This window comes from Artibeus jamaicensis, unplaced genomic scaffold (assembly GCF_021234435.1).
Source record: "Artibeus jamaicensis isolate MK-2021 breed Jamaican fruit bat unplaced genomic scaffold, CSHL_Jam_final contig_452, whole genome shotgun sequence".
Taxonomy (NCBI): domain Eukaryota; kingdom Metazoa; phylum Chordata; class Mammalia; order Chiroptera; family Phyllostomidae; genus Artibeus; species Artibeus jamaicensis.
Window position 1 is genome coordinate 5,801,366 of NW_026521837.1, and position 24,864 is coordinate 5,826,229.

Genomic DNA, 24,864 nt, shown 5'->3' on the forward strand with positions numbered 1-24,864 from the left:
GGTACCCCTATAATTCAGATCTTGGAACATTTAAAGATGTTTTGGAGGTTCCTAAGCCTCTCCTCATTTTTTTTGAATTCTTGCTTCTTTACTCTTTTCTGTTTGGCCATTATTTGCTTTCTTCTGGTCCACTCCATTGATTTGAGTCTGAGTTTTCTTTCCATCACTACTGATTCCCTGTGCATTTTCCTTCATTTCACTTAGTTAGCCTTCATTTTTTCACATAATTTGCAACCAAAATCAACCAGTTCTGTGAGCATCCTGATCACCAGTGTTTTGAACTGTGCATCTGATAGGTTGGCTATCTCTTGGTCGCTTAGATGTATTGGCTCTGGGGCTTTGATCTGTTCTTTTGTTTGAGGCATAATTTTTTGGTCTGTTTGTGCCTGTTACGTATGAGGGGTAGAGCCTTAGATGTTCACCAGGACGGGTCAACCAAAGTGACTGGGTTGTGACACTGTATGTGGGGGTGGGGTGAGAGAGGGAGCAATGATGCTTGCTCTCCTCTCTCTTGGATTTTGCTCCCCTCTGCCACTTCCCACCACCAAAGTGGGCCCCTCTAGTGCTGGTTCCCAGATGGGTGGGCTTGTGTACATTCTAGGACCCTGTGGGTCTCTTCAATGAACTCTCCTGTGAGGCTGGGAGCTTCTCCCAGCACCTCAACTCCCGAAAGGGGGGGTTTTCTAATTGGTGGTTTGGGGCTTTATTTCCAGTCACTGGGGCCCTGGGTTGCACATTCTGGGTTGCCCTTTTTTTTTCCTGGTTTATCTGCGTGCAAATGTGTGTCTGCGTTTAGCAAAATGCCATGCATGTCTTACTGGATTTTCTCGTTTCCCCCTGCACCCAGTTCTGCTAACCACTGCCTCTTCCTGCTGGAACTCCTCTCTGAAGGTCGTGGACTCTGCCCCTTTTACTGGTCTGGATGAATGGTTCATTGTTGTCAGATTTCAATACAGTTCAATTTTCTGTCTGTTCTGGTTGTGTTTTTGTTTCTAAATCTTTGTTTTCCTTAAATTTGGTTGTGCGAGGAGGTACAGTGTTTCCACCTACGCCTCCATCTTGGCTAAAACTCTTTTTTTGAATTTTTATTTCTTCATTCTGTTCCAGTTGAATGTTTATTTCTTCCTTTTGTTCCAAATTATTGAGTTCTGGTTTCCTTCCCTTCACTGGTAGCTCCCTGTATATTTTTCTTTATTTCACCTTACACAGCTTTCACTTTTCCCTTTATTTTGTGTCTGTACTCAATCATTTTTGTGAGTATCTTGATTACCATTGTTTTGAACTCAGCTTCTGATAGATTGGCTATCTCCTTTTCACTTAGTTTTTTTTTTTTTTTTTGAGCTTTAATGTGTTCTTTTATTTGGGCCATATTCCTTTGTCTTGGTGTACCGTTATCTTGCATGAGGTGGAGCCTTAGGTGTTTACCAGGGCAGGGAAACTCATGTTGCTGCATTTTGGCTCTGCATGTGGGGGAGGGGTTAGAGAGGGAACAATGCCACTCTCTCAATTCACATCCTGCTTTCACTTACTTCTCCCACTTCCCACAAGTGAATTGCACCCTACCAGATACTGCTGTGATGCTGATTCCCTAGTGGATGGACTTGTATCTGTCCTAGGACCCTGTGGACCCCTCAAACAGTCTCCAGTGAAACTGGCAGTTTCTCCAACCACCACAACCCCCACAGGTTTTTATAGACAGAGGCTTTGATACTTATTTCCCCAGAGCTGGAACTCTGGATTGTGCAAGCTATCTTGCCCACCTGTTGTTCCTCCTAGTTTATCCACATGCAAATGTGGGACCACCCAGTCTGCCAGCCGCTGCCTCGGTGACCTGGTCTTCCAGCTGCCACCTTGATGCACATCTTGTCCACTTTAGCTTCCTGTCTCCTGCTCTTCCTACTGGTCTGTATGAATGTTTCTTCTTTAACTCCTTGGTTGTTTGGACTTTCTTACAGTTTGATTTTCTGGCAGTCTGCTTTCTTTTTTTTTAAATTGGTTGTTATCCTTCTTTTGGTTATGTAAGGAAGAAAAGCATATCCAACTATACCTTCATCTTGGCCAGAAATCAATATGTGTCTGTTTTTTTAAACATAGTAGTTGTTACACTGATTTCTGGATGTTCCTGCAGAACAATTTTCATTATTACAACTTTGTATGTCCTCGTATGCGGTAAGTTTTTCATACGTGCTCTCCTCTCAGCCAATCCCCCCCCCTTTTTTTTTCGCCAAAATTGACTAAGCTATTTTTGTGAACCTTTAATTTTTCATATAAATGTGTTAGAATAAGTTTGATAGGTTCCTGCAGGTGAGGGGTAGAGAAAAAAGTTCCACTGAAATTTTATTGGCATTCCATTGAGTTTATTGATTAATTTGAGGAAAACTGACATTTTATGATATCAAAAAATATTCAGAACTTCCTTCATGTCTTTTAAATGTTTCTTAAAATTTCTAAAGACCTTACATATTCTTCAATGTGGTTTTATTGCTATCATGAACAGAATCTTGTCTTCCATTCTATTTTCTAGTTGGTTTTTGCTGATATAGAGAAAAAAAGTACTTTTTTTATTCTCACTTGAGGACTTTTTTTTACTTTTAGAAAGCGTGGAAAGGAGAGAGAGACAGAGAGAGAAACATTGATGTGAGAGGGAAAATATTGATTGGTTGCCTCACATATGAGCCCTGATCAGATACTGAATCCACAACATAGGTACTTGACCAGGAATCAAACAAGCAACATTTTGGAGTATGAGATGACACTCCAGCCAGCTGAGCCACACTGACCAGGGCACTGATTTTTTATAAATTAATTTTATATACCACATTTGTTGAACTTCTTTACTAGCTCTAGATTCTGTATTGATTCTTTGGGGTTTCTGTGTAGAAGAGCTGCTCGTTTTTAAATAAGGACATTATCATTTTGGAGAGTAGCAGTAATAATAGACATGCTTGTCTTGTTTCTTGTCTTAATGGGAATATGTTTTATTTTGAGTTCCCTTAAAAGAAAAGCCAAGGACTTGGGTTCAGGTAATTTACTCGGGAGGTGATGATACTAGGAAGCTGGAGTAGGAAACAGAGAGCCAGGAAAGGAGGAAATGCCAGTATACAGGTGTGTTACCAAAGATGCCCCTGTAGGCAACCAGAGCTCAGTTCTACCTGTGACAATGCTATTAAATGCCTTCCATAATCCATTGTCTGAAGAACATAAGGCTGGGGCATTTGCCCATTGGCCCCAATCCCTAGTGGTTCATGGATATCCCTGGGGTGTTAACACTTTTTTTTTTCAGGCTTTGCTTGCCTTCGGGCTGAGCAGGTTCCTTCAGCAGAAAAGTGAAGGGATTTCTATTGCTGGAGGTGGATGCTATCAACATCATCTGAGCTCACATGGAAGTGTTAACCATGGCTGGAATGGAAGCCAGAGATGCAGAGGAGATATGACACAGAGCACCAAAAGCATGTACTTCATCTACCCTGTACCACTCAGATCCACTCATTCCACATTAATTCCACTTTGAACTTTTTGCGGGAGGCCAGCTATGATCTCTAAAGAACAGAATAGAGGGTTAGTGGAACTATCTAGTCTCATTGCCACTGCCTGTTACAAAGCCATAATTATGTGACATCTCTCTTCCACCGGCCTTCCTACAGTCCCCTTCCTGTTGGCCAGTACTTCAGCTGTACTAAGTGGCTTGCCTGGTATGATGATCTTCACCTTCTTTGCTGAGGGTTGAAAGTTGCTTGTCCTTTTTCAGGCTGTGGTTGTTTGTATTTCCTGGTTGTTTGTATCACCTGTAAACCCTGGACATGGAAACCCCAAGTTACCTCTGTGAATTCTCTGTCCCTTATATACTAGTGAAGTCTAGCCTCTCCTAACAGCAATGAAAATGTGACAGCTGATTTCTTTGGCTGCTGTTCTCCAGTGTGAGAATCTCAAAGTGACTAAGTGGCAGAGAGTTTCACTTTAGTAGAACCCTTACTGTATTTCCAGGTGAAAGTGTACCCCTCCCTGCCCCACTCTTGAGAATTCAGGAGCTCTAACACAGCAGAACCTAAAGCTGCAGAGATAGGAAACACAAATTCAACAAATGGATTAGTGGGAGTAATTCTGAGGGGCGACTATCACTTGGTACATGAACCTGTGCATTCTAACTTTTGGGAACAGATACTCTTGGTTTAATGCAGGAGCCTGCAAACTTTCCATAAGGGTCAGATAGTAAATATTTTAGGCTTTATGAACCATCTACTTTGTCACAACTACTTCACCATCATAGTGCAAAAGCAGCTATAGACAATACAAATATGAATGAGTGTGATCATATTCCAATAAAGTTTTGCTTACAAAAATAGGCAGTGGAACTGTGTTTGGTCTGCAGGCCATAGTTTACCACTCTTGGTTTAATGCACAGAAGACTTCCTGGAAGATGGCACTCCAGTCTCTGCCGACTGTGTCATTCATGAACTGACACCAGCATGATGCTAATAACCAGAGGGATGTCCTGAGTGCATCCTATGAGCCAGGTATGTCTGGGCACTTTACATGCTTACCTTAGTTAATCTTTGGAACTCCGCAGAGGAAAAGACTACTAACATCCCTATTTTATAGATAAGAAAGATACGGACTAAGCTAAGCAAGTTAATCAAGTCCACAGACTTGGTAAATGGAGGATGATGAAGCAGATGGAGTAGGAAAATGCCTGAGTGACTAGAGGTAAACAGCTCCTTCAACACTTCTTTTAAGTCAGCTCCCTAACTTCTAGTGAAGCCCACTGTCCCCATCCTGTATATTTGCAGAAGTGACCCACCAAAGGTGATTTTTCAAGTTATCCTAGTAATGCTGCAGTACATCCCAAATCTTAGCAAGGAAATAATCTGTGACCTCAGGGTGGTCACAGTCTCTGAAACTCAACTTTCCTCATCTGTAAAATAAAAGTGACCAGAGGAGAGAGGGGAGGGAATTTCAGGAGAGAGGGGGAAGGGTTTACAGGAACAATATAAAGGACACATGGTCAAAAACTAAGGGGGGTGGAAATGGGAGGGAGGTGGGTAGCACTAGGGGAGTGAGCTGGGGTGGGAGTAAAAGACAGAAAACTGTACTTGAACAACATTTAAAATAAATTTTAAAAATAAGTTAAAAAAAATGGAACAGCTGGAGGATTTCCAAATGGTATACCGCCAAGCTGTTGATTATATTTTTTATTTTTAAATTACAGTTGACAAAAAATATTACATTAGTTTCAGGTGTACACACCAGTAAATCTAGTACCCATCTGACACCATACATAGTTATTACAATACTATTGACTATATTCCCTAGGGTGTAATTTACATCCCTGTGACTATTCTGTAACTACCAATCTGTACTTCTAAATCTCTTCACCTTTTTCACCCATCCTCTCAACCCCCATTTCATCTGGCAACCATCAAAGTATTCTCTGTATATCTAAGTCTGTTTCTGTTCTGCTTGTTCATTTATTTTGTTTTTTAAAGTTTCCACATATAAGTGAACTCATCTGGCATTTGTCTTTCTCTGAGTTATTTCACTGGGCACAATACCCTTTAGATCCACTTATGTTGTTACAGATGGAAAGATTTCATTCATTTTTATGGCTGAGTCATATCCCACTGTATATATGCACTTTTTTATCTATTGGTTTATTGGTGGACACAGGTGGCTCCCATATCTGGCTATTGGAAATAATGCTATAATAAACATAGGCATGGTTATGTCTTTTCATTTAGTGTTTTCAGATAAATACCTAGAAGTGTAACTTGTGGGTCCTTCTTTGTCTTTTGTCACAATAACCTTTGTTTTAGAATCTATTTTGTCTGGTGTAAGTATTACTGCCTAAGTTTTTTGTTTGCTTGTTTCCATTTTCCTGAAGTATCTTTCTATCCCTTTACTTTCAGTCTGTGTGTGTCTTTCTATCTGGAGTCTCTTGCAGTGAGTGTGTGTAAAGGTCTTGTTTTCTTATCCATTTAGACACCATTATGTCATTTTATTGGAGTATTTAACCATTTGCATTTCAAGTAATTGTTGACAGCCCTTACTGGTGTAGCTGAGTTGGTTGGGTGTCATTCCACTAAGTGAAATGTCACCAGTTCGATTCCCCATCAGGGCACAAGATTGGGTTGCAGATTTGGACCCCTCTCTCTCACAGGTGATGTTTCTCCCTCACATCAATGTTTCTTTCCCTTTTCCTCTCTCCCAAAATAAAGAAATAAAATATTTTTAAAAAATAAAGTAATTGTTGATTCAGATATGTATTTGTTGCCTTCTTATTATTCATATTTTATCTTTTTCCTTATTCTCCTTTAAGAAGACCCTTTAACATTTTTAACAATACTGGTATGGTGATGATGACGTCCTTTAGCTTTTTCTTGTCTGGAAAGCTCTTTATCTGACCTTCAATTCTAAATGATAGCTTAGCTGGGTAGAGTAATCTTGGTTGTAGGTCCTAGCTTTTCATCAATCTGAGCATTTCTTGCCAATCCTTCTGGCCTGCAGTGTTTCCATTGAGAAATTAGCTGACAGTTTTATGGGAACTCCTTTGTAGGTAGCTGTTTTTCTCTTGCTGCCTTTAAGAATTTCTCTTTGTTTTAACCTTTTGCATTTTAATTACAATGTGTCTTTCTTGGTGTGGGTGTCTTTGGGTTCATCTTGTTTGAGACTGTTTATGATTCTTTGACACGTATGTCTATTTCCTTCACCAGGTTAAGGAAATTTTCCATCATTTTTTCAAATATGCTTTCAATTTCTTGCTCTCTCCTCCTTTCATACCCCCGTGATGCAAATGTTGGCACACTTAAAGCTATCCCAGAGGCTCATTATTTGGATTATTTTTTCTTTTTGCTGTTCTGATTGGGTGTTTTCTGCTTCGATGTCTTACAGATTGCTTATTTGATCTTTTGTTTCATCTGCTGTACTAATGATTCCCTGTAATGTATTCTTCATTTCAGTTAATGTATTTTTCATCTCTGACTGGTCCTCTTTTGTGTTCTCTATCCTCATTTTTGTTTCCCATCTCTTTGTTGAAGTTCTCACTAAGTTCCTCTACTTCTCCTAAGTTCATTGAGTATCCATATAACAAGTGTTTTGAACCACAAATCTGGTAGATTGCATATCTCCATTTTGTTTAATTCTTTTTCTGGAGTTTTGTTCTGTTTCATTTGGGATATATTGCTTTGTTTCCTCATTTTGGCTGCCTCTCTGTGTTTGTTTCTTCCATGTATCTGATAGAGCTATTATATCTCCCAGGACTGGTAGAGTGGAGGAATATGTAGTAGGTGTCCTGTAGGGTCCAGTGGCACAGCCTTCAAAGTCATCTGATCTGGGCACTTCAGGTGCAACTCTCCGTATGGGCTGTGTGTACCTTCCTATTGTACTTGAGCCTTGATTGATATTGGCACATCAATAGGAGGAATTTACCCCCAGGCTGATCAACTTCAAGGACTGCAGTCACCCTGGAGAATCTGCTGTGCAGGGGACCACCCTTCAGAGTAGAATTTACTTATGCAGGGCTCATGAAATTCTCAAGTCCACCTCTGGAGTATGTTACGTGTGTAGGTGATTGGGCAGTACTTCAGCCTGCTCTAAAGCTGTCCTCTGGGTGTACTGGCTTTGCGGCCTCCTGAGAAGTGTAGGCCAAGATCACTCATCACCTGTACCCTGCCTAGGACCACACAGCATGAGCTACAAATCAGTCTTCAGATGGCTGTTACTTGTGCTAGGCTTAGAGGTGCCCAGGAAAGACAAAGCTGCAAACAAAGGCTGGGGTCACTTAGTAAGTGGAAGGATTAGGGTTAGGGCCAGATGCTGCTTGCTTGAAAGATTTTAGGAAAGTCTGAAGCATGTGCCAAGACAGGCTGGTAGTAAGAAAAAGTCACTGGAAAGGGCTTGGGTGCCCCACAAATTGGGTGGTACAGGGCCTCAGGGAATCATCAAGGCTGGGCAAACAGTGTTAGCCAGGTAAATAAATGGAGTCTCAGATACGGTGCCTGCCTATTGACTCTGTGGGGGAAGAGCTCAGAAAAGGAATAATGGATTCTGCCAGCACTTCTTTCTGAAAGAAAGCTGCCCCTCCAGCTCTCCTCTTGATGCCAGACAATCCCAATCCTCCCCACGTGCCCCTGGTGCACTTTAAGCTGCTGTCCAAGCACTGGAACTCAGAGGCAATGAGTCCAAGTCTGTGTAGGCCCTTTAAAAGAAATGGCCTGGAACTGCAAAAGCCCTTTGTCTCACTCAGTCACAATCTCCACTGATATTTTACACCTAGAAGTTAGAGAAACATCTCCATTTAGCACTGGTACCCTGGGCTGCAGCTCTGGTATGGGGCTGGGAACCTGGATTCCCCAGGGAGACACCTACAGCCAAGAAATCCTTCCCATTTTTTTATTTGCCACATATAGGGGTGGGACCAGCCCATTTCATGTCTCTGACCCTCCTACCAGTTTCTGTGTGGCTTCTTCTTTATATGCTTAGTTGTATATCAGCTAACTTAGTTCTGATCAACTAGATTTAAGGTGGTTCTGGGTATTAGTTGTTGTGTAGTTTAGTTGTAATTTTGATGTAGTTGTGGAAGGTTCTGAGTACAGCATTTATCTATGTGGCCATCTTGACTGGAAGTCCCCAAGGCCTTGATTATGGAGATGAGGCGTCAGGTTTTGCTGTTTTGCAAACAAAGGAGGCCAAACTAAGAGGCCACACCCTCACTTGGAGACATAGTTTGGCAGTGCTTTGCCACCTGCTTTAGAGCACCAGATATGCTGTTCAATGGTGAAAGAATGATTCTACAGGAGTACTGCTACTTCACAGATATATGTAGATGGTATTGAGGGTTTAAATTCAAATCTAAACACCATGAAGGGTGTCTTCCAAGATGGGAAAATAGATGAGCATGTCCACTTGCTCTTCAACCTCCAGAGTTGTCCTTCCCTTTCTTACTGCCTCATTCAACCTTCCAAGAAACCTCAATGGACTGACTTCCTGCACCCTTCTTTGAAAGTCCCCGAAGAGCAGCAGAAAAAGTACAAGTAGTGGCAAACATTCATTTATTCCTGAGGTGTTTTTTAATCATTATAAACCAAAGTAATTAATATAATTTCTCCATTAGAAATTAGTTCTTCTGACATCCAAGAGAAACAAAATTCAAAAGAAAATAAACATATCATGAAATAAATTTTTATAAACTAATATTTTTCTGTCTACATTATTCAACTTATGCTTTTACTTATACTTTTAGAAATGTTCCTTAACCTAAAAATGGTTAAGATAGAAAATTTTGTGTAGGTGTTTCTTAACATAATAATAAAACCAGAATTATATAAAAAGATAATTGCAATAGAAAGGAAGAATAAATAGGATATATTTAAGTTCTCACTAATATTAAAAGTAGGGTACTATTAATATTTTTGGCAGTTTTGTTTCTTAAGGATATTTTGTGTGTGAGGTATAGACATATATATATCCTCTCTCTCTTTTCTCTCTGTGTAATATATTTCTTCCTGTGTTGGGAACAGTGCATACAGAGAACCAGGGATAAACCTGGGTTATGTAAAAAGAAAGAACTACCAAGAACTGAAAAAAAGATTAACCCTGGTGTTGACAATCAGGTCAAAAGAGAGTGTGATAATGTTACAACGTGATGCTTAAATTAAATATCATAAAAAATGAAAAAAATGCTTCTTAATGTCCAAAGATAAAAATATAATGCCATGTCCTTGGCCATGTTGCACAGGTGACTGGAGTGTCATGTCAATATGCCATGGTTGGCAGGTTTGATCTCTGGTTGAGGACATACACAAGAAGCAACCAGTGAATGAATAAATAAGTGGAACAACAAATCAGTCTCCCCTTCCTCCCTCTCTCAAATCAATAAATAAAAATTTTGTTTTATATATATATACATATATACACACACACACACACATATATATATATATGTACAGGGAATTATTTATACACACATACATATATATGGGCAGGAATATATTGATGTATTTATATGTATACGTATACATATATATGTATAAAATATATATGTTCCTGTAACACTTGACTGATGAGGGCACATGCTGATGCTAAATGATTCTCCAAAATAACCAGTCACTGATGTCTCCACTCTGGTGTATTCACTCTGGTGAACCTCAGCTTACTTAATTCCTATAATTCTTAAAAGTATTTACTTTTAAAAATAGGGATTAGGTACAATGTAATCTCCTGAACTGGATCCTAGAACAATAAAAGAGTATTATTAGTAGAGTGGTGAAATCTGAGTAAAGTCCATGATTTAATTAACAATAATGCACCAGTGTTAATTTCTCAGTTTTGACATGTATCGTTGTATATAAAATGCTAACATTAGGAGAAACTTGGCAAAGCACATATGGGAACTTCCCACACTGTCTGTGTAACTTTTCTATAAATCTCAATATATTCCCAAATAAGAGTTCATTACAAGATGGAGGGGCAACTTCACTAAGGATACACCTATGCACACAGGACACAAAACTGAGCTGCAGTGATGGCCTGACATACAATAGAGGGGAGTATCTGAGATACAACATCCCAGAGAGAAGTGGGGAAGTAGTGATGGGGAGAGAGGCGTGAGGGGCTTCCCTGTGCTGTAATGTCTACTTCATGGCCAGGACTGGTGGGTGCATGCGGTGTTACTTTTATGACAACTGTCTGAACTGTACCTTCCCCTACATAACCCTCCAATTAAAAAGAAGTTAAAAGGCTCTTCCCTATTACTGGTAAAGGTTAGAATGAAGAGGAAAATGTGTGAATAAATGAGATGCATATAAGGGAAGAAGAAAACCTGGATAGGACCACTTGTAACAGTTACTACATCACAAGTCTAAGATTTTCAGAGCTGGGAAGTTCTTGAAATTGCCAAACCCTGGCATGGACTGTTCTTTATGGAGAGCCCTGGAGATACTGATGCATCAGGGCTCACAGGGCACAGACATCTGTATTTGAGCAAAGGCCCCAGGTGATCTCATGCACGTAAACACTAAACAACCCCAGGAAAGGTCAGTCACCAGGTCCTGGCTCCCTGCAGCTACAGACCAAAGGCCCAGCCAAGACCCCTGAGACATTCTGATTCCACTGCAGAGAAACCTCAGTAAGTTCTACTGACCCTACAAGGCTTGTCAGAGCTTTGTCCATCATAATGGCTCTTTTACCCTACAAATGACACTGGGTTTTTCCAACATAATCTAGATTTCATACTTCCACTATAAAAATCAATATTCGTTATCTTATGTATTAAATAATGCCAGATCATAGCTTCCTATCACATTGAAGCTGGAGGGCACTAGCACACCTATGCAGTTTACAGATGAGGAAACTGCTAACAGGTAGTGGCTTGTCACGAGATTCTAGAATTCCATTTTTTTAGGTCAACTAATTAAACTAGATTTCTTCTCTGTGGTTACTGACTACTTGAACTAATAAGTGTTACACACTATCACTAGATAATAACTTGGGCTTTTCATGTATAATTCAATTCCTTTTGATTTCTGTGATGGTTTCTATTGGAAATAATTTTAGCTGAACAATAATATGATGGTAAATGAAAAGAACAAAAAACTTCATGAACATATAAGTCAAGATGTTCTTTTTAATAAGTAGATAAATCATATAAATTAGAAAGAAATTTATGTAAATTTTTTAAGAAACAACAATTTTAGGTAAGCAATTGTAAGGAAGATGACAAGCATACATGCCAAGGCTACATGGTTCTGCCACAGGCCCCACAGTGAGGTGTTGACACCCTGGTTTATCAAAAATTCTTCTCCAGTGCATCTGAAATGAAACAAACAAAAAAAAGAATATAACTGCATTTTCTGCATCTGTCCAATTCTACTCATTGTTCTTGCTGTTCCCTGTAAATTACCAAGTCTTAAATAACTATCCCTTCATATATAATAGGTAACAGTTAAAGAGTGTGTACAATTCTTCTAGATACCATGCTAAGCAACCTGCTTATAACAGTTTAGTTAATCCTTGAAGCAACTCAATAGGGTGGATATTATACACATTTAAGAGACTAAGGTTTAAGGAACTTGGCCAAGTTCACAGACTCACACTTTGAACCAAGGTGCTGTTCTCTCCAGATTCATTTGTTTACAAATCTATGATGCTGCTCCCTTCAAAGGCAGAGGCATTTAGCAGTATTTTTCACTCACTCCCAAAGGGGAAAACCTCCTTTGACAGGTGACATCTAAGGCCCTTACCAACTCCATCAGAGCTCTTAACAGAACTCATGACCCACAAATCAGCCATACAAAAGAAATGCAGGCTAAGAATTCTAAACCTAGAAAAACAGGGGAGGAAGGGTTTCCCGACAGCTGCTCTCTGTCAGCTCTTGAGCCAAGACTGGAAGGAGCAGGCCTGTTGTGAGGGGGAGGAGGCCTTAGTGGAAGCTGGAGTAGAGCAGGATGGAGGAGCCCGGCCACAGGTTAGATCAGCACCTGGTACTGAAAATAACTGGCACAGCCAAAGTGATTGTCTTGTACCATTTTTGTATGACTCATGGAATTTAACAGCTCCAGAAAAATGTCATACTCAAATCAAAGTTAAAGGGAGTGGGCAGAATTTAAAAACCTTTTCTTCCTACCCTAGAGGTCTCCTGGCAATATAACTGACCCTTGAAAAAAGTGGGGTTAGGGGTGCTAAGTTGCATGCACAGTCAAAAATCCATGTGTAACCTTCAACCCCCACCCCAAATTTAATTACCAATAGCTTACTGTTGATGGAAGCCTACTAATAACATAGTCAAGTAACACATATTTTATATGTTACATGTATTATATACTGTATTCTTACAACAAGGTAAGCTAAAAAAGAAAATGTTAAAACTATAAAGAGAAAATAGATTTACAGTATTTATTGAAAAAAAATCCCTGTATAAAGTGAATCCACGCAGGTCTAACCTGTGTTGTTCAAAATCTAACTGCACTTCAGAACAGCAGTTTGTGCTATTATTCAGAATTATTTCTGTTCTATTTGAATGGTCATGAGATTTAGAATACCAGCATCCTCTTTTCTCTCATTAATTAATGTATCAAAATCAAACCATTAATAATCATCAGAAAGAAAAGTTTCATCTAGATTTTGAAGATTGCAGCCAAGTAGGTGCGAGCTGAGCCCACTTGCTCTTGCACCCAACTAGGACACTGAGCTGATCTTCCGAAAAATAAAGTGGACCGTCAATGGAACCTTAGCTGATATGAAGTTTGGAGGCCAAAGAGCACCAAAGATGCTTCAAAACGGGTGGTAAGGAGGTTTTATAGATGGATGGAGAAAGTCCTTGGGCATGGCACCAACAGCCATAGTGCCAGCATCCATGGCACCTGCATCTGTGGAAAACCTGCCCAGAGATAATAGCCTAGCAGTTCCTTCCCCTCCCAGGGCAGGGAATCCCCAGACAGGCTGGGAGCTACTTGGATACTCAAAGTCACCAGGGAGAACCATGCTATACACACACACAGCTAGAGGCATACACTAGCTGCAGTGGAGGATGACAACCAGGAGAGTTCTAGAGTGTGAGACACACTGTCTGGATCTGGTGTAGGAGGGCCATAGTTGTCTTTGACTGCAATAGACTCTTGACTTTCTGGAGAAGTGGAGTAGTGGGAGCACACAGAGAGACTTTATTAAAAGGGGAGCTGAGGTATGCTAGGCAGGGACCCCAAGCATGCAGCTGCCCTGTCAACAAGGAGGGAGGACTGTGGGCACAATTTGCTCCCACTCAACAGAGCTGGGTGGATTGATCAAAGGGGTTCAAAGCAAGATGGTTTCTCAGCGCCAGCCTGGCACAGTTGCGCAGAGTGAAGAGTGTGAGCCCCTGTGTGCTGTGAAGGCACTGGGCTGGGAACTGCACCTAACATTATTTGAGGCCAGACTGGAACCCCTTCCTTGGCAGAACCTCTGGGAATGGAAGGTTGAATCCAGCCCCCACCTCTTACAGGGGGCATTTCCACAAGAGAAAGACAACAAGATGAACGCCTAAAACAACCCATTTTGAACTCCTTCCAGGGAGACAAAATACAATGGGTCCTAGGGCCCTATTTCACTGAGGCCAACAATTCAGTAAGTTCAGAAAGTGGTGCAGCAAGGGAGATTCAGGGATCTGCCCAGCCATGGCTCACACACAGAGCTGCAGTCTACACCCAGCAGGAGTCAGCTGACACTCTTAGACAGATTGATTGTTCCCTGTCCCAACCCCACACTGATGAAACGGAGAGCTATTTAATCAGAAACTATACATTACTGAAAATAAACTGGGAGGTGTAGGGGCATGGGGAATGCACCCACAATATTTCCAGATGAATGAGCAGTGTCTCCCAGGGGAGACACAGACACCCACCCTCTCAATCAAGACAGAAGCTCCCTCTAAGGGCAGGTGAAGGAGACACGGGCAATGTCAGAAGTTGGATGACCCATCCTGGGAGACTGAGCTGATAAAAAAACAGAGCCAGATCCAGAAAGAAGTACAAAAGTGAACACCAACAGCTGAGATGAGTTTCACCTCACTCTTCCTCAGAACTTACACGCTTTTTTCTTTCCTTCCTTTTTTAATTTCACATAGTCTTTTAATATTTCTTCTTTTGCTTCAATTGTATTCCAACTAACTCACTACTCTTGGTCTTTTATTTTTTATTCTTTTTTATTCATATTATATATTTTTTCATTTTATTATTTCAAATCCCACATAGCACCCTTCCCAGGTCTTATTCCATTTTGCCTGTTCCTGATCTTTCTTATTGTTGTTGTAAACTATCTTTTCTCCCACATTATGCCATCTTCCTATTCCTTAGTCTTACTATTTCTCTTCCAACCATCCTCACAAAAGCATTCTTCCTTCCTTAAGTCAGTTCACATTTTCTCCCCCTCCACCCTTCTATATAGTCTTATTTCCTTTCTACCTTTATAAAAATTTTGGCTAGTTGGGCAAGGATATTATGGTTATTGCTGTTCTTCTCCAACATTATTCCTATTTGTTCACTATCTGTTTGTACTTCAACTCCCATAGGATACTGTCCCCCTGCCTTTGATCAGATGAGTTAGAAATTTTATTTTATTTTTCCCCCTATCTTAGACCCCTGGGTTCTATCTATTTCTTACTCTTATTAGTTTTCCTCTCCTATCCTCTCAAAATTAGTTTTCTTTACTATAGACATCTCATATTCAACTGTTTTCTTTTGTATAATATTCTTATTCCCTTTCCACCTTTATTAATCTTCACTCAGCTGTTGTCATTATCAAGCCTGTTGTGATTTTTCTACAATTTTGTCCCCATTGTTTCAATGCCTTTTTAATTTTACTTCAAACCTCATAGTATACTCTTCCCTTTTTTTTTTACTCCATTTTTGCCATTGCCTTTCCCTGTTTTACTTATGTTAAAAATTTTATTCTCTCCCTTTCTTTGCCTGGTTTCTATTACCTACTCTTATTTTTTCTCCTCTTCACACTCAAAATCATTTTCCCCTCCTTTTGTCATCTCATATTCCCTTATTCCTATGCTATAATATTCTTAATCTCTCTCCAACTTCATTAATCTTTGACCAATTGTTGTTGATGTTGCTGATGTGTTAGGATTTTTTTTTTGCTGGACTGGGTTTGGTTTTCTGATAATATTGCTTTGCTAACTAACACCTATACAGCAGCATACAAGATGCAGCGGGGGTTGTGACTACCAATCAGCCAGATGGAGGGAAGAACCCACCCACAAATGAGCCACCAACAAGCAAAGCCCAAGTACAACAAGAGAGGCCACACAAACTGAATAAAGGGCAACACTAGAGCATCCAGATCAGGAGGTCAAAGAGACTGCACCACTGAGTCCCGCAAAACTCTTACCACAGAAGCCAACCCCATGAAGACAAGCAGGCAAAGCAGAGCATCCTGAGATGCAGAAACAAACAAAAAGAGTCACCTAATATGGGGAGACAAAGAAAGAACCCCCAATCAAGAGGAATGCAAGAATCCCCAGGAAAAGAGCTAAATGAAATTGGGGCAAGCAACCTCTCAGAGTTAGAATTCAAAAAAAGTTGTTATAAGGATGTTCAAGGAACTCAGACACAACTACAAAGAACTGAGTGGGAACTACACCAGCATAAAAAAGAACACAGAAACTATGAACAAGAACCAGAGAACTGAAGAATACGATACCTGATTAAAAGTACACTAAAGGGATTATAAGAAGGCTGGATGGAGCAGAATACTGAATCAGCAAGCTGGAAGACAAGTTAGAAAGAAATACCCAGGTAGGGCAACAAATCAAAAAAGATTCAAAAATAATGAGGACAGTTTAAGGGAACTCAGGATAATAGGAAATGTAACAACATTTGCATCATAGGAATATCAGAAGAAGAAATGGAGCAAGGGATAGAAAACCCATTTGCAAAAATAATGACAAAAAATATCTCTAACTTGGTGAATTGGAAAAGTCATGCCAAGTTCAGGAAACACAGAGGGTCTCAACAAATTCAAGAAAATTCAAATCATATCAAGCATTTTCTCTGACCACAACAGACTAAAACTAGAAACCAACCTCAAGGGGAAAAAACAAAAACATTCAACTCATGGACATTGAATAACATGCTATTAAACAATGAATGGGTCAAATACGAGATTCAGAAAGAAATAAAAAAAGTTTCTGGAAACAAATGAAAATGAACTCACAACAACTCAAATCTTATGGGACACAGCAAAGGCAGTCCTGAGAGGGAAGTTTATAGCAATACAGACCTACCTAAGAAAGATAGAAACATTTCAAATAAACAACCTAACTCTACTCCTACAAGAACTCGAGGAACAACAACAAAGACAGCTCAGAGCAAGTAGAAGGAAGGAAATAACCAAGATCAGAGCAGAAGTAAATGACATAGAGACTAAAAGCACAATTTTAAAGATCAATAAATCCAGGAGCTGGTTCTTTGAAAAGATAAAATCGGCAAGCCTTGAAGCAGACTCATCAAGATAAAAAGAGGGAGAGGAGGAAGATGGTGATGGAGTAAGGCGAAGAGGATTCCACTTCCCCCAACACATGGGAGGAAAACCTGGCTGATCTGTGGAGGAACAGAGCCAACAGCCAACAGTACCCCAGCATATGTGAAAATAAGAAACCAGAAATTGTAGTGGACACTGAAAAACCAGACAGTAAGGAGACAGCTGCAGGAGAGTAGGGTCCCAGGGACCAAAGCAGAGACAGGGGCAGCAGCAGCCTTGGCCCAAGAACAGCACCTGGCAGGTCAACCATGGATTCTTTGGGAGCCTCATTCTGCTACGGGGTCCTTGGGAGACAGCCAGGTCATCAGCTCCCTTTCTCCCTAGACAAGCAAGGTTTGGGCAACACCAGGAGAAACCTGGTTACTTGAGGTTGCAGAGAGGGGAATAAAAACAAAGAGGCAAACACAAGGGCCATGATCACCCACAGAGACTGGGGTTGCCGGCTTGGGAGAATTGAGAGGCGCAGTGTTGGGCTCTGACTCCAATAGTCACTGGTGTGGTTGGTGAATTGGGCTGGACTGAGCAGCAGATTTGATTAAGAGGAATTTATCCAAAAGTAAACTGTTTGAAGGATTCTCCTATGACAGCTGCTTGGCCTACTCTCCACCCAGCCTGGCAGCGATCCTGAGGTTGGGCAGAAGGCCTTGTGTTCCCCCATAGCAATGGGAAGAGTTTGCACCCAAACCGAGGAGACCCAGGCACCTGGCCAGGTGCACGCACCACATCCCAGACCACGGCAATGACCCCCACCCCCGGGAAAAGAGTGCTCTGAATAGGACCAGAATTCCTTGTGAGGGGCACTGGGGAGAGGAGCCAGACTAGCTCTTGGGGAGAGTGCTCCCAGGACTGCCTGAGTATACACAGGGAAAGGAAAGAGGCCACACCAATTACCCCTCAGCCTGCTGCAGCCAATGACACCAGAAAAACCAGTTTGGCCAGTTTGAAACCAACAGATTTTTTTAAAGTAATCTTTTATTTTTTTATTTTTATTATTGTTTTATCTTTCAATACCCTTTTCCTCTCTTTCCTTCTTTCTCGTTTTATTCCTTCTTCTCCCTTCAGAAGAAGCAATAAGGAGAAACTTATCACTTCTTCCTCCCTTCTCCTGCTTTTTTTTCTTTTTTTTTCTTTTACTCACAAGTGAGACAAATAACTTGGAACTGCGAAAAGACCAGAGTTGGACCCAAAGAGGGGGCATTCCAACAATAGAGACAGAGAGACAAATTTCACTTTGCTACAGCAGAGAAGCCACAAGTTGCTGCATATTTGTATTATTATTTTTTTCATTATTCTTACATCTTTTATTTTAATAGTATTTTTGTATTCCTCTTCTTTCTGTATAGTCTTCTTTGCTTGGCTTGTTATATTGTATCATTTGACAGGTTGCCCCTGTTCTCTCTTCCACAGTGTATTGCTAATTTACTATCCTTCACATCACTTGTGATCCTTTAGCACACTACTCAAAGTTCTATACCCCCATTCATGTTTCCCAGATCACATAGATTCTGTCATACGATTATTGCTCTATTATTGTAAATAATAGCTGTTCTATATAACTATAAATACTTCACAACACCCCTCCCGGATTTTACCCACTTCACAGTTTCCTGAACTATATTACTGTAGTGATTAACTCTATTCTCTCACAAACTGTACCTATTTACTATCCTTTACTCTCACCTTACCTCAGAATCTGACCTCCCAAACCTCACTGCTTTCTAGATCCAACTCACAAGCCTTCCCTCCCCAACGAGAGTCTTATCTTCTGTCCATCATTTCTTAAAAGTGGCTAGTAGGGTTGAAGATTACAATTAACACTATATATAGCCTAACGATCTCCTATCTTTTCTCTACCGGCTGCTACTGTAAATATCATAGAATACTCTTCTGCTTTCATAAACCATTTTGCCTTTCCCTCCAATTAATCACAAAAAAAAGAGTAGGTGGAAGCGGTAAAAATGAGGATACCCAATGGAAGAGAAAACCCAACAACAAAGGTACCACCAAGAGATAACAACACAAGAAGGTGAAAGAGGGAGTGGAAACCACACAAACCTAAATCTAAGACCTATCTGTAAATACAACTAAATACTGGATAAACTACCCAGTACAAACAACTCAACAAGAGCAAAACAAAATCCTCAAAACCTTGTACACAAGGAAGAACTAGCTTTAACACAACCTGCCCTCACCAGTAGTACAACAGACTACAGGAGGTGGTAGACAGACTGACCATCAGTTAACCAGCTGGTGGGAAGGACCCACAAAAGAAAGACCCAAAAACAACCAAAACCCAAAGAGAAAACACAGAGCCAACTTAAAGAACAGCCCAAGATAAGTGAGCTTGGAAGATCAAGGAGACTACACCACCAAATCTCACAGGTATTATAACACAGAATTTCACACCATAAACTCAGGAAGCCAAAAGAAATCAATTTAAGATCCTGATGCTAACAAGAAGAGTCTCACAAACAATAGGAAGACAATCCCCAAATGAAAGGCAAAGAGGAAGTCTCAGAAAGAATGCTAGATAAAATAGAGGCAAGTCAGCTATCAGATACTGAATTCAAAGCACTGGTTATCAGGAATTTCAAAGAGCTCACAATGAGCTACCAGAAACTACAGGGGAGGTACAATGAACTCACTGAAAACCATATCAACATGAAAAAGGAAATAGAAACTATCGGCAAGGGCCAGGAGGAAATTAAGAATACAATTTCTGAACTGAACAACACAGTGGAAGGAATCAAAAGCAGGATAGATGAAGCAGAAGATCAGATCAGCGAGCTGGAGGACAAAGTAGGAGAAAACAGTCAGAAAGAGCAAGAAAAGGAGAAGAAGCTAAGAAAGAATGAAGAGGGATTAAGAGAAATGCAAGACAATATGAAACATAATAATATCTGAATAATAGGGATACCAGAAGGAGAAAAAGAAGAGCAAGGGATAGAAAACCTATTTGAAAAAATAATGATGGAAAACTTCCGTAAATTTGATGAGAGAACAAGTCATACAAATCCAGGAATCACAGAGTCCAATCAAGAGAAACCCAAAGAGGCCCACTTTAAGACACATCATCATTAAAATGGCAAAATTCCAAGATAAACAGAGAATCTTAAAGGCAGCAAGGGAGAAAAAGGAAGTAACTAACATACAAGGGAGCCCCAATAAGGTTAGCTGCTGACTTCTCAATGGAAACACTCCAAGCAAGAAGAGAATGGCAAGAAATATTCCAAGTAATGAGAACCAGAGGCCTGCAACCAAGACAATTCTACCCAGCAAGGCTCTCAATCAAGTTAGAAGGCCAAATAAAAAGCTCCAAGACAAAAGAAGTCTAAAAGAATACACCTGCACAAAACCAGCTTTGCAAGAGATGCTAAAAAGACTGCTTTAAGGAAAAAAGGAAAAAAAAAAAACAAAAAAACAAAGACACTGAAATAGAGAACAAGGGGACAGTGACCAGAGGGGAGAAGGAAGGGAAGTTAAGGGGAAAAAGGGGGAGGGATTTGGAGGAATAAATAGGAAGGACACAGGGACGAGAACTAAGGGGGGTGGAAATGGGAGGGAGGTGGGGAGCAAGGGGCGGGGGAGGCTGGGATGGGAAAAATAGACAAAAAACTGTACTTGAAAAATAACTAAATAAAATTAATAAAAAAAATATTTAAAAATATTCAAATAACTATATCTTTTGTATGTAGTACATAAAAAATACATACTCATACTTATTGATTCACGCAACATTAAACAAATACCTGAAAATAAAAAAAAAGGAAAAGAGAGAGACAGAGTAACACAGGTACAAAATGGCAATGAATAAATACCTATCAATAATAACCTTAAACATAAATGAATTAAATGCTCCAATCAAAAGACATAGAATAGCTGAATGGGTAAGAAAGCATGACCCACACATATTCTGCCCTACAAGAGACCCACCTCAGGACAAAAGACCTACACAAACTAAAATTAAAGGGCTAGAAACAAATTTTCCAAGCAAAGAGACAGGAAAAAAAAGCCGGGGTAGCAATACTCATATCAGACAAAATAGACTTCAATAAAAGGGCCATAAAGAGAGACCCAGAAGGTCACTTCATAATGCTCAAGGAAAGAATCCACCAAAAGGACATAAACATTGTAAATATATATGCACCCAACATAGGAGCACCCAAATATATAAAGAAAATCTTAGAGGAATTCAAGACAGACATTGAAAGCAACACAATTATAGTAGGGGATTTTAACACCCCACTGTCAAAAATGGACAGATCGCCCAAACAAAATATCAACAAAGATATTGTGGCACTGAACAATGCTCTAAATGAAATGGACTTAAATGATATATATAGAGCCCTCCATCCCAAAGAAGCTAAATACGCATTCTTTTCAAATGCACATGGAATATTTTCAAAGATAGACCACATGATAGGACACAAAACAAGCCTCAACAAATTAAAATAAAAATGAAACCATACCAAGCATTTTCTCCAACCACAAGGGACTGAAACTGGAAACCAACCCCAAAGGAAAAAACCCAAAACACTCAAAATTATGGAGATTGAATAGCATGCTATTAAACAATGAATGGGTCAAGAATGAAATTAGGGAAGAAATCAAAAAGTTTCTGGAAACAAATGAAAATGAACTCACAACAACCCAAAACTTAAGGGGCACAGCGAAGGCAGTCCTGAGAGGGAAGTTCATAGCAATACAGGCCTACCTAAAGAAGATAGAAACATTTCAAACAAACACCTAGCCCTACGCCTACAAGAACTCGAGGAACAACAACAAAGACAGCCCAATGTAAGTAGAAGGAAGGAAATAACCAAGATTAGAGCAGAATTAAATGACATAGAGACTAAAAGCAAATTCTAAGGATCAATGAGTCTAGGAGCTGGTTTTTTAAAAGATAAACAAAATAGACAACCTTTAAGCAGGCTCGTCAAGAAAAGAAGAGGGAGGACCCAAATAAACACGATCAGAAATGAAAGAGGAGAGATTACAACTGACACCACAGAAATACAAAGGATTGTACGAAATTACTATGAAGAACTGTATGCCAAGAAATTTGAAAGCTTAGATGAAATGGACAAATTTCTAGAAAAATATAATCTTCCACAACTCAATGAAGAAGCAGAAACCCTGAACAGACCAATAACAGCAAAAGAAATTGAAGCAGTAATCAAAAAACTCCTGAAGCACAAAAGCTGTGCACCAGATGGTTTCAAAGGAGAATTCTACAAAGCATTTAAGAAAGAGCTAGCCCCTATTCTTCACAGACTATTCCAAAAAATCCAAAATGATGGAAAACTCTCAAACTCTTTTTATGAAGCCACCAGTATTCTAATCCCAAAACCAGATAAAGACACAACAAAGAAAGAAAACTTCAGGCCAATATTGCTGATGAACATAGATGCTGAAATCCTCAGCAAAATATTGGCAAACCGCATCCAACAATATATCAAAAAGATCCTACACCATGACCAAGTGGCATTCATCCCAGGGATGCAAGATTGGTCAATAGTCGCAAATAAGTAAATGTAATACATCACATAAACAAAAGCAAAGACAAAAATCACACGATAATATCAATTGATGCAGAAAACACTTTTGATAAGGTACAACACCCATATATGATAAAGTAAAGTGGGAGTATATACGATCGTATACGATCAGCCATATATGATCAGGAAAGTGGGAATAGAGGGAGAATTCCTTAATATAATAATGGCCATATATGAGAGACCTACAGCCAACATCATACTCAATGGGCAAAAATTAAAATCTTTTCCACTAAGATCAGGAACAAGACAAGGTTGTTCACTTTTGCCACTTCTATTCAATTAGTATTGGAAGTTTTAGCCACAGTGATCAGACAAGAAAAAGAAATAAAAGGCATCCAAATCAGAAAGGAGGAAACAAAACTGTCACTGTTTACAGATGACATGATAGTTTACATAGAAAATCCTATAGACTCTACCAAAAAACTGCTCAACCTAATAAATGAATTTGTCAAAACAGTGGGATACGAAGTCAATATCCAGAAATCAAAGGCATTTTTGTATACCAACAATGAAACAGCAAAAGCAGAAATCAAGAAAAAAATCCCATTCAACATAGTGAAAAGAAAAATAAAATACCTAGGAATAAACCTAACCAAGGAGGTAAAAGACCTATATGCAGAAAACTACACAACACTGAAGAAAGAAATCAAGGAAGACAAAAACAAATGGAAACATATACGTTGTTCATGGATTGGAAGAATTAACATCATCAGCCCTGGCTGGTGTAGCTCAGTGGATTGAGCGTGGGCCTGAGAACCAAAGGATCACAGTTCGATTCCCAGTCAGGGCACATGCCTGATTGCAGGCCAGTTCCCAGCAGGGGACGCACAAGAGGCAACCATGCATTGATATTTCTCCCCCTCTCTCCTTCCCTTCCCCTCTAAAGATAAATAAATACAATATTTTTAAAAAAATCATCAAAATGTCCATAACTACCCAAAGCAATTTACACATTCAATGCAACACCTATTAAAGTTCCAATGACATATTCCACGGACATAGAACAAACACTTCAAAAATTTATATGGAACCATAAATGACCCTGAATAGCAGCTGCAATTCTGAGAAAAGAAGAACAAAGTGGGAGGGATCACAATACCTGATACCAAGCTATATTACAAAAGCTGTATCCTAATCCCTTGATTACAAGACCACTGTAATCAAAACAGCCTGGTCCTGGCATAAAAACAGGCACAAAGAGCAGCAGAACAGAACAGAGAGCCCAGAAATGAATCCACATCTCTACAGTTAATTAATATTTGACAAAGGGGGCAGCAACATAAAATGGAGTAAAAATAGGCTCTTTAACAAATGATGCTGGGAGAACTGGATAGCTACATGCAAAAAAATGAAACTTGAGCACCAACTTATACCATACACCAAAATAAATTCAAGGTGGATAAAATACTTAAATATAAGCTGTGACAGCATTAAAGTCCTAGAGGAGAACATTGTCAGGAAAATCTCAGATATTTCATGCAGCAACATTTTTACTGATATGTCCCCTAGAGCAAGGGACATAAAGGAAAGAATAAACAAATGGGATCTCATCAAAATAAAAAGCTTCTGCGAAGCTAAAGAAAACAATATTAAAATAAAAAGAGAACCAACCATATGGGAAAACACAATTGTCAATGATACCTCAGACAAAGGTTTGATCTCCAAAATCTATAAAGAACTCACATGACTCCACACTAGGAAGACAAACAGTCCAACTAAAAATGGGCATAGGACCTGCACAGACACTTCTCCAAGGAGGACATACAGAGGATCCAGAAACATATAACAGGATGCTCAGCATCATTAGTTATCAGAGACAAACCAATTGAAAACAGAATGAGATACCACTTCACACTGATCAGAATGGCCATCATTAAGAAATTAACAAACAATAAGTGCTGGTGAGGTTGTGGAGAAAAGGAACCCTTAGTGCCCTATTGGTGGGAATGCAGACTGGTGCAGCCACTGTGGAAAACAGTATGGAATTTCCTCAAAAAACTAAAGATGGAACTGCCTTTTGATCCAGTGATCCCACAACTGGCATTATATCCTAAGAATCCTGAAACACCAATTCAAAAGAGCCTAAGTACATCAATGTTCATAGCAGCATTATTTACAATAGCCAAGTGCTGGGAACAGCCTAAGTGCCCATCAGAAATTGAGTGGATCAAGAAAACAGTGGTACATTTACACAGTGGGATACTATGCAGCAGAAAGAATGAAGGAATTCCTACCCTTCACAACGGCATGGATGGAAATAGATAGCATTATGCTAAGTGATATAAGCCAGATG

At 39.7% G+C, this 24,864-nt stretch overlaps 1 protein-coding gene across 2 annotated transcripts in view; it reads right to left on the reverse strand.

The window, feature by feature from the left end:
• Window positions 1-11,597: 11,597 nt before the first annotated feature.
• Window positions 11,598-24,864, reverse strand: part of LOC119040114 (broad substrate specificity ATP-binding cassette transporter ABCG2-like) — an 87,941-nt gene continuing 74,674 nt past the window's right edge. For both annotated transcript variants that reach the window (XM_053666376.1, XM_053666377.1), the window contains exon 16: window positions 11,598-11,802. In XM_053666376.1, coding sequence (XP_053522351.1) covers window positions 11,655-11,802 — 148 coding nt within the window. In that variant the 3' untranslated portion in view covers window positions 11,598-11,654. The remainder of the gene's footprint in view (window positions 11,803-24,864) is intronic.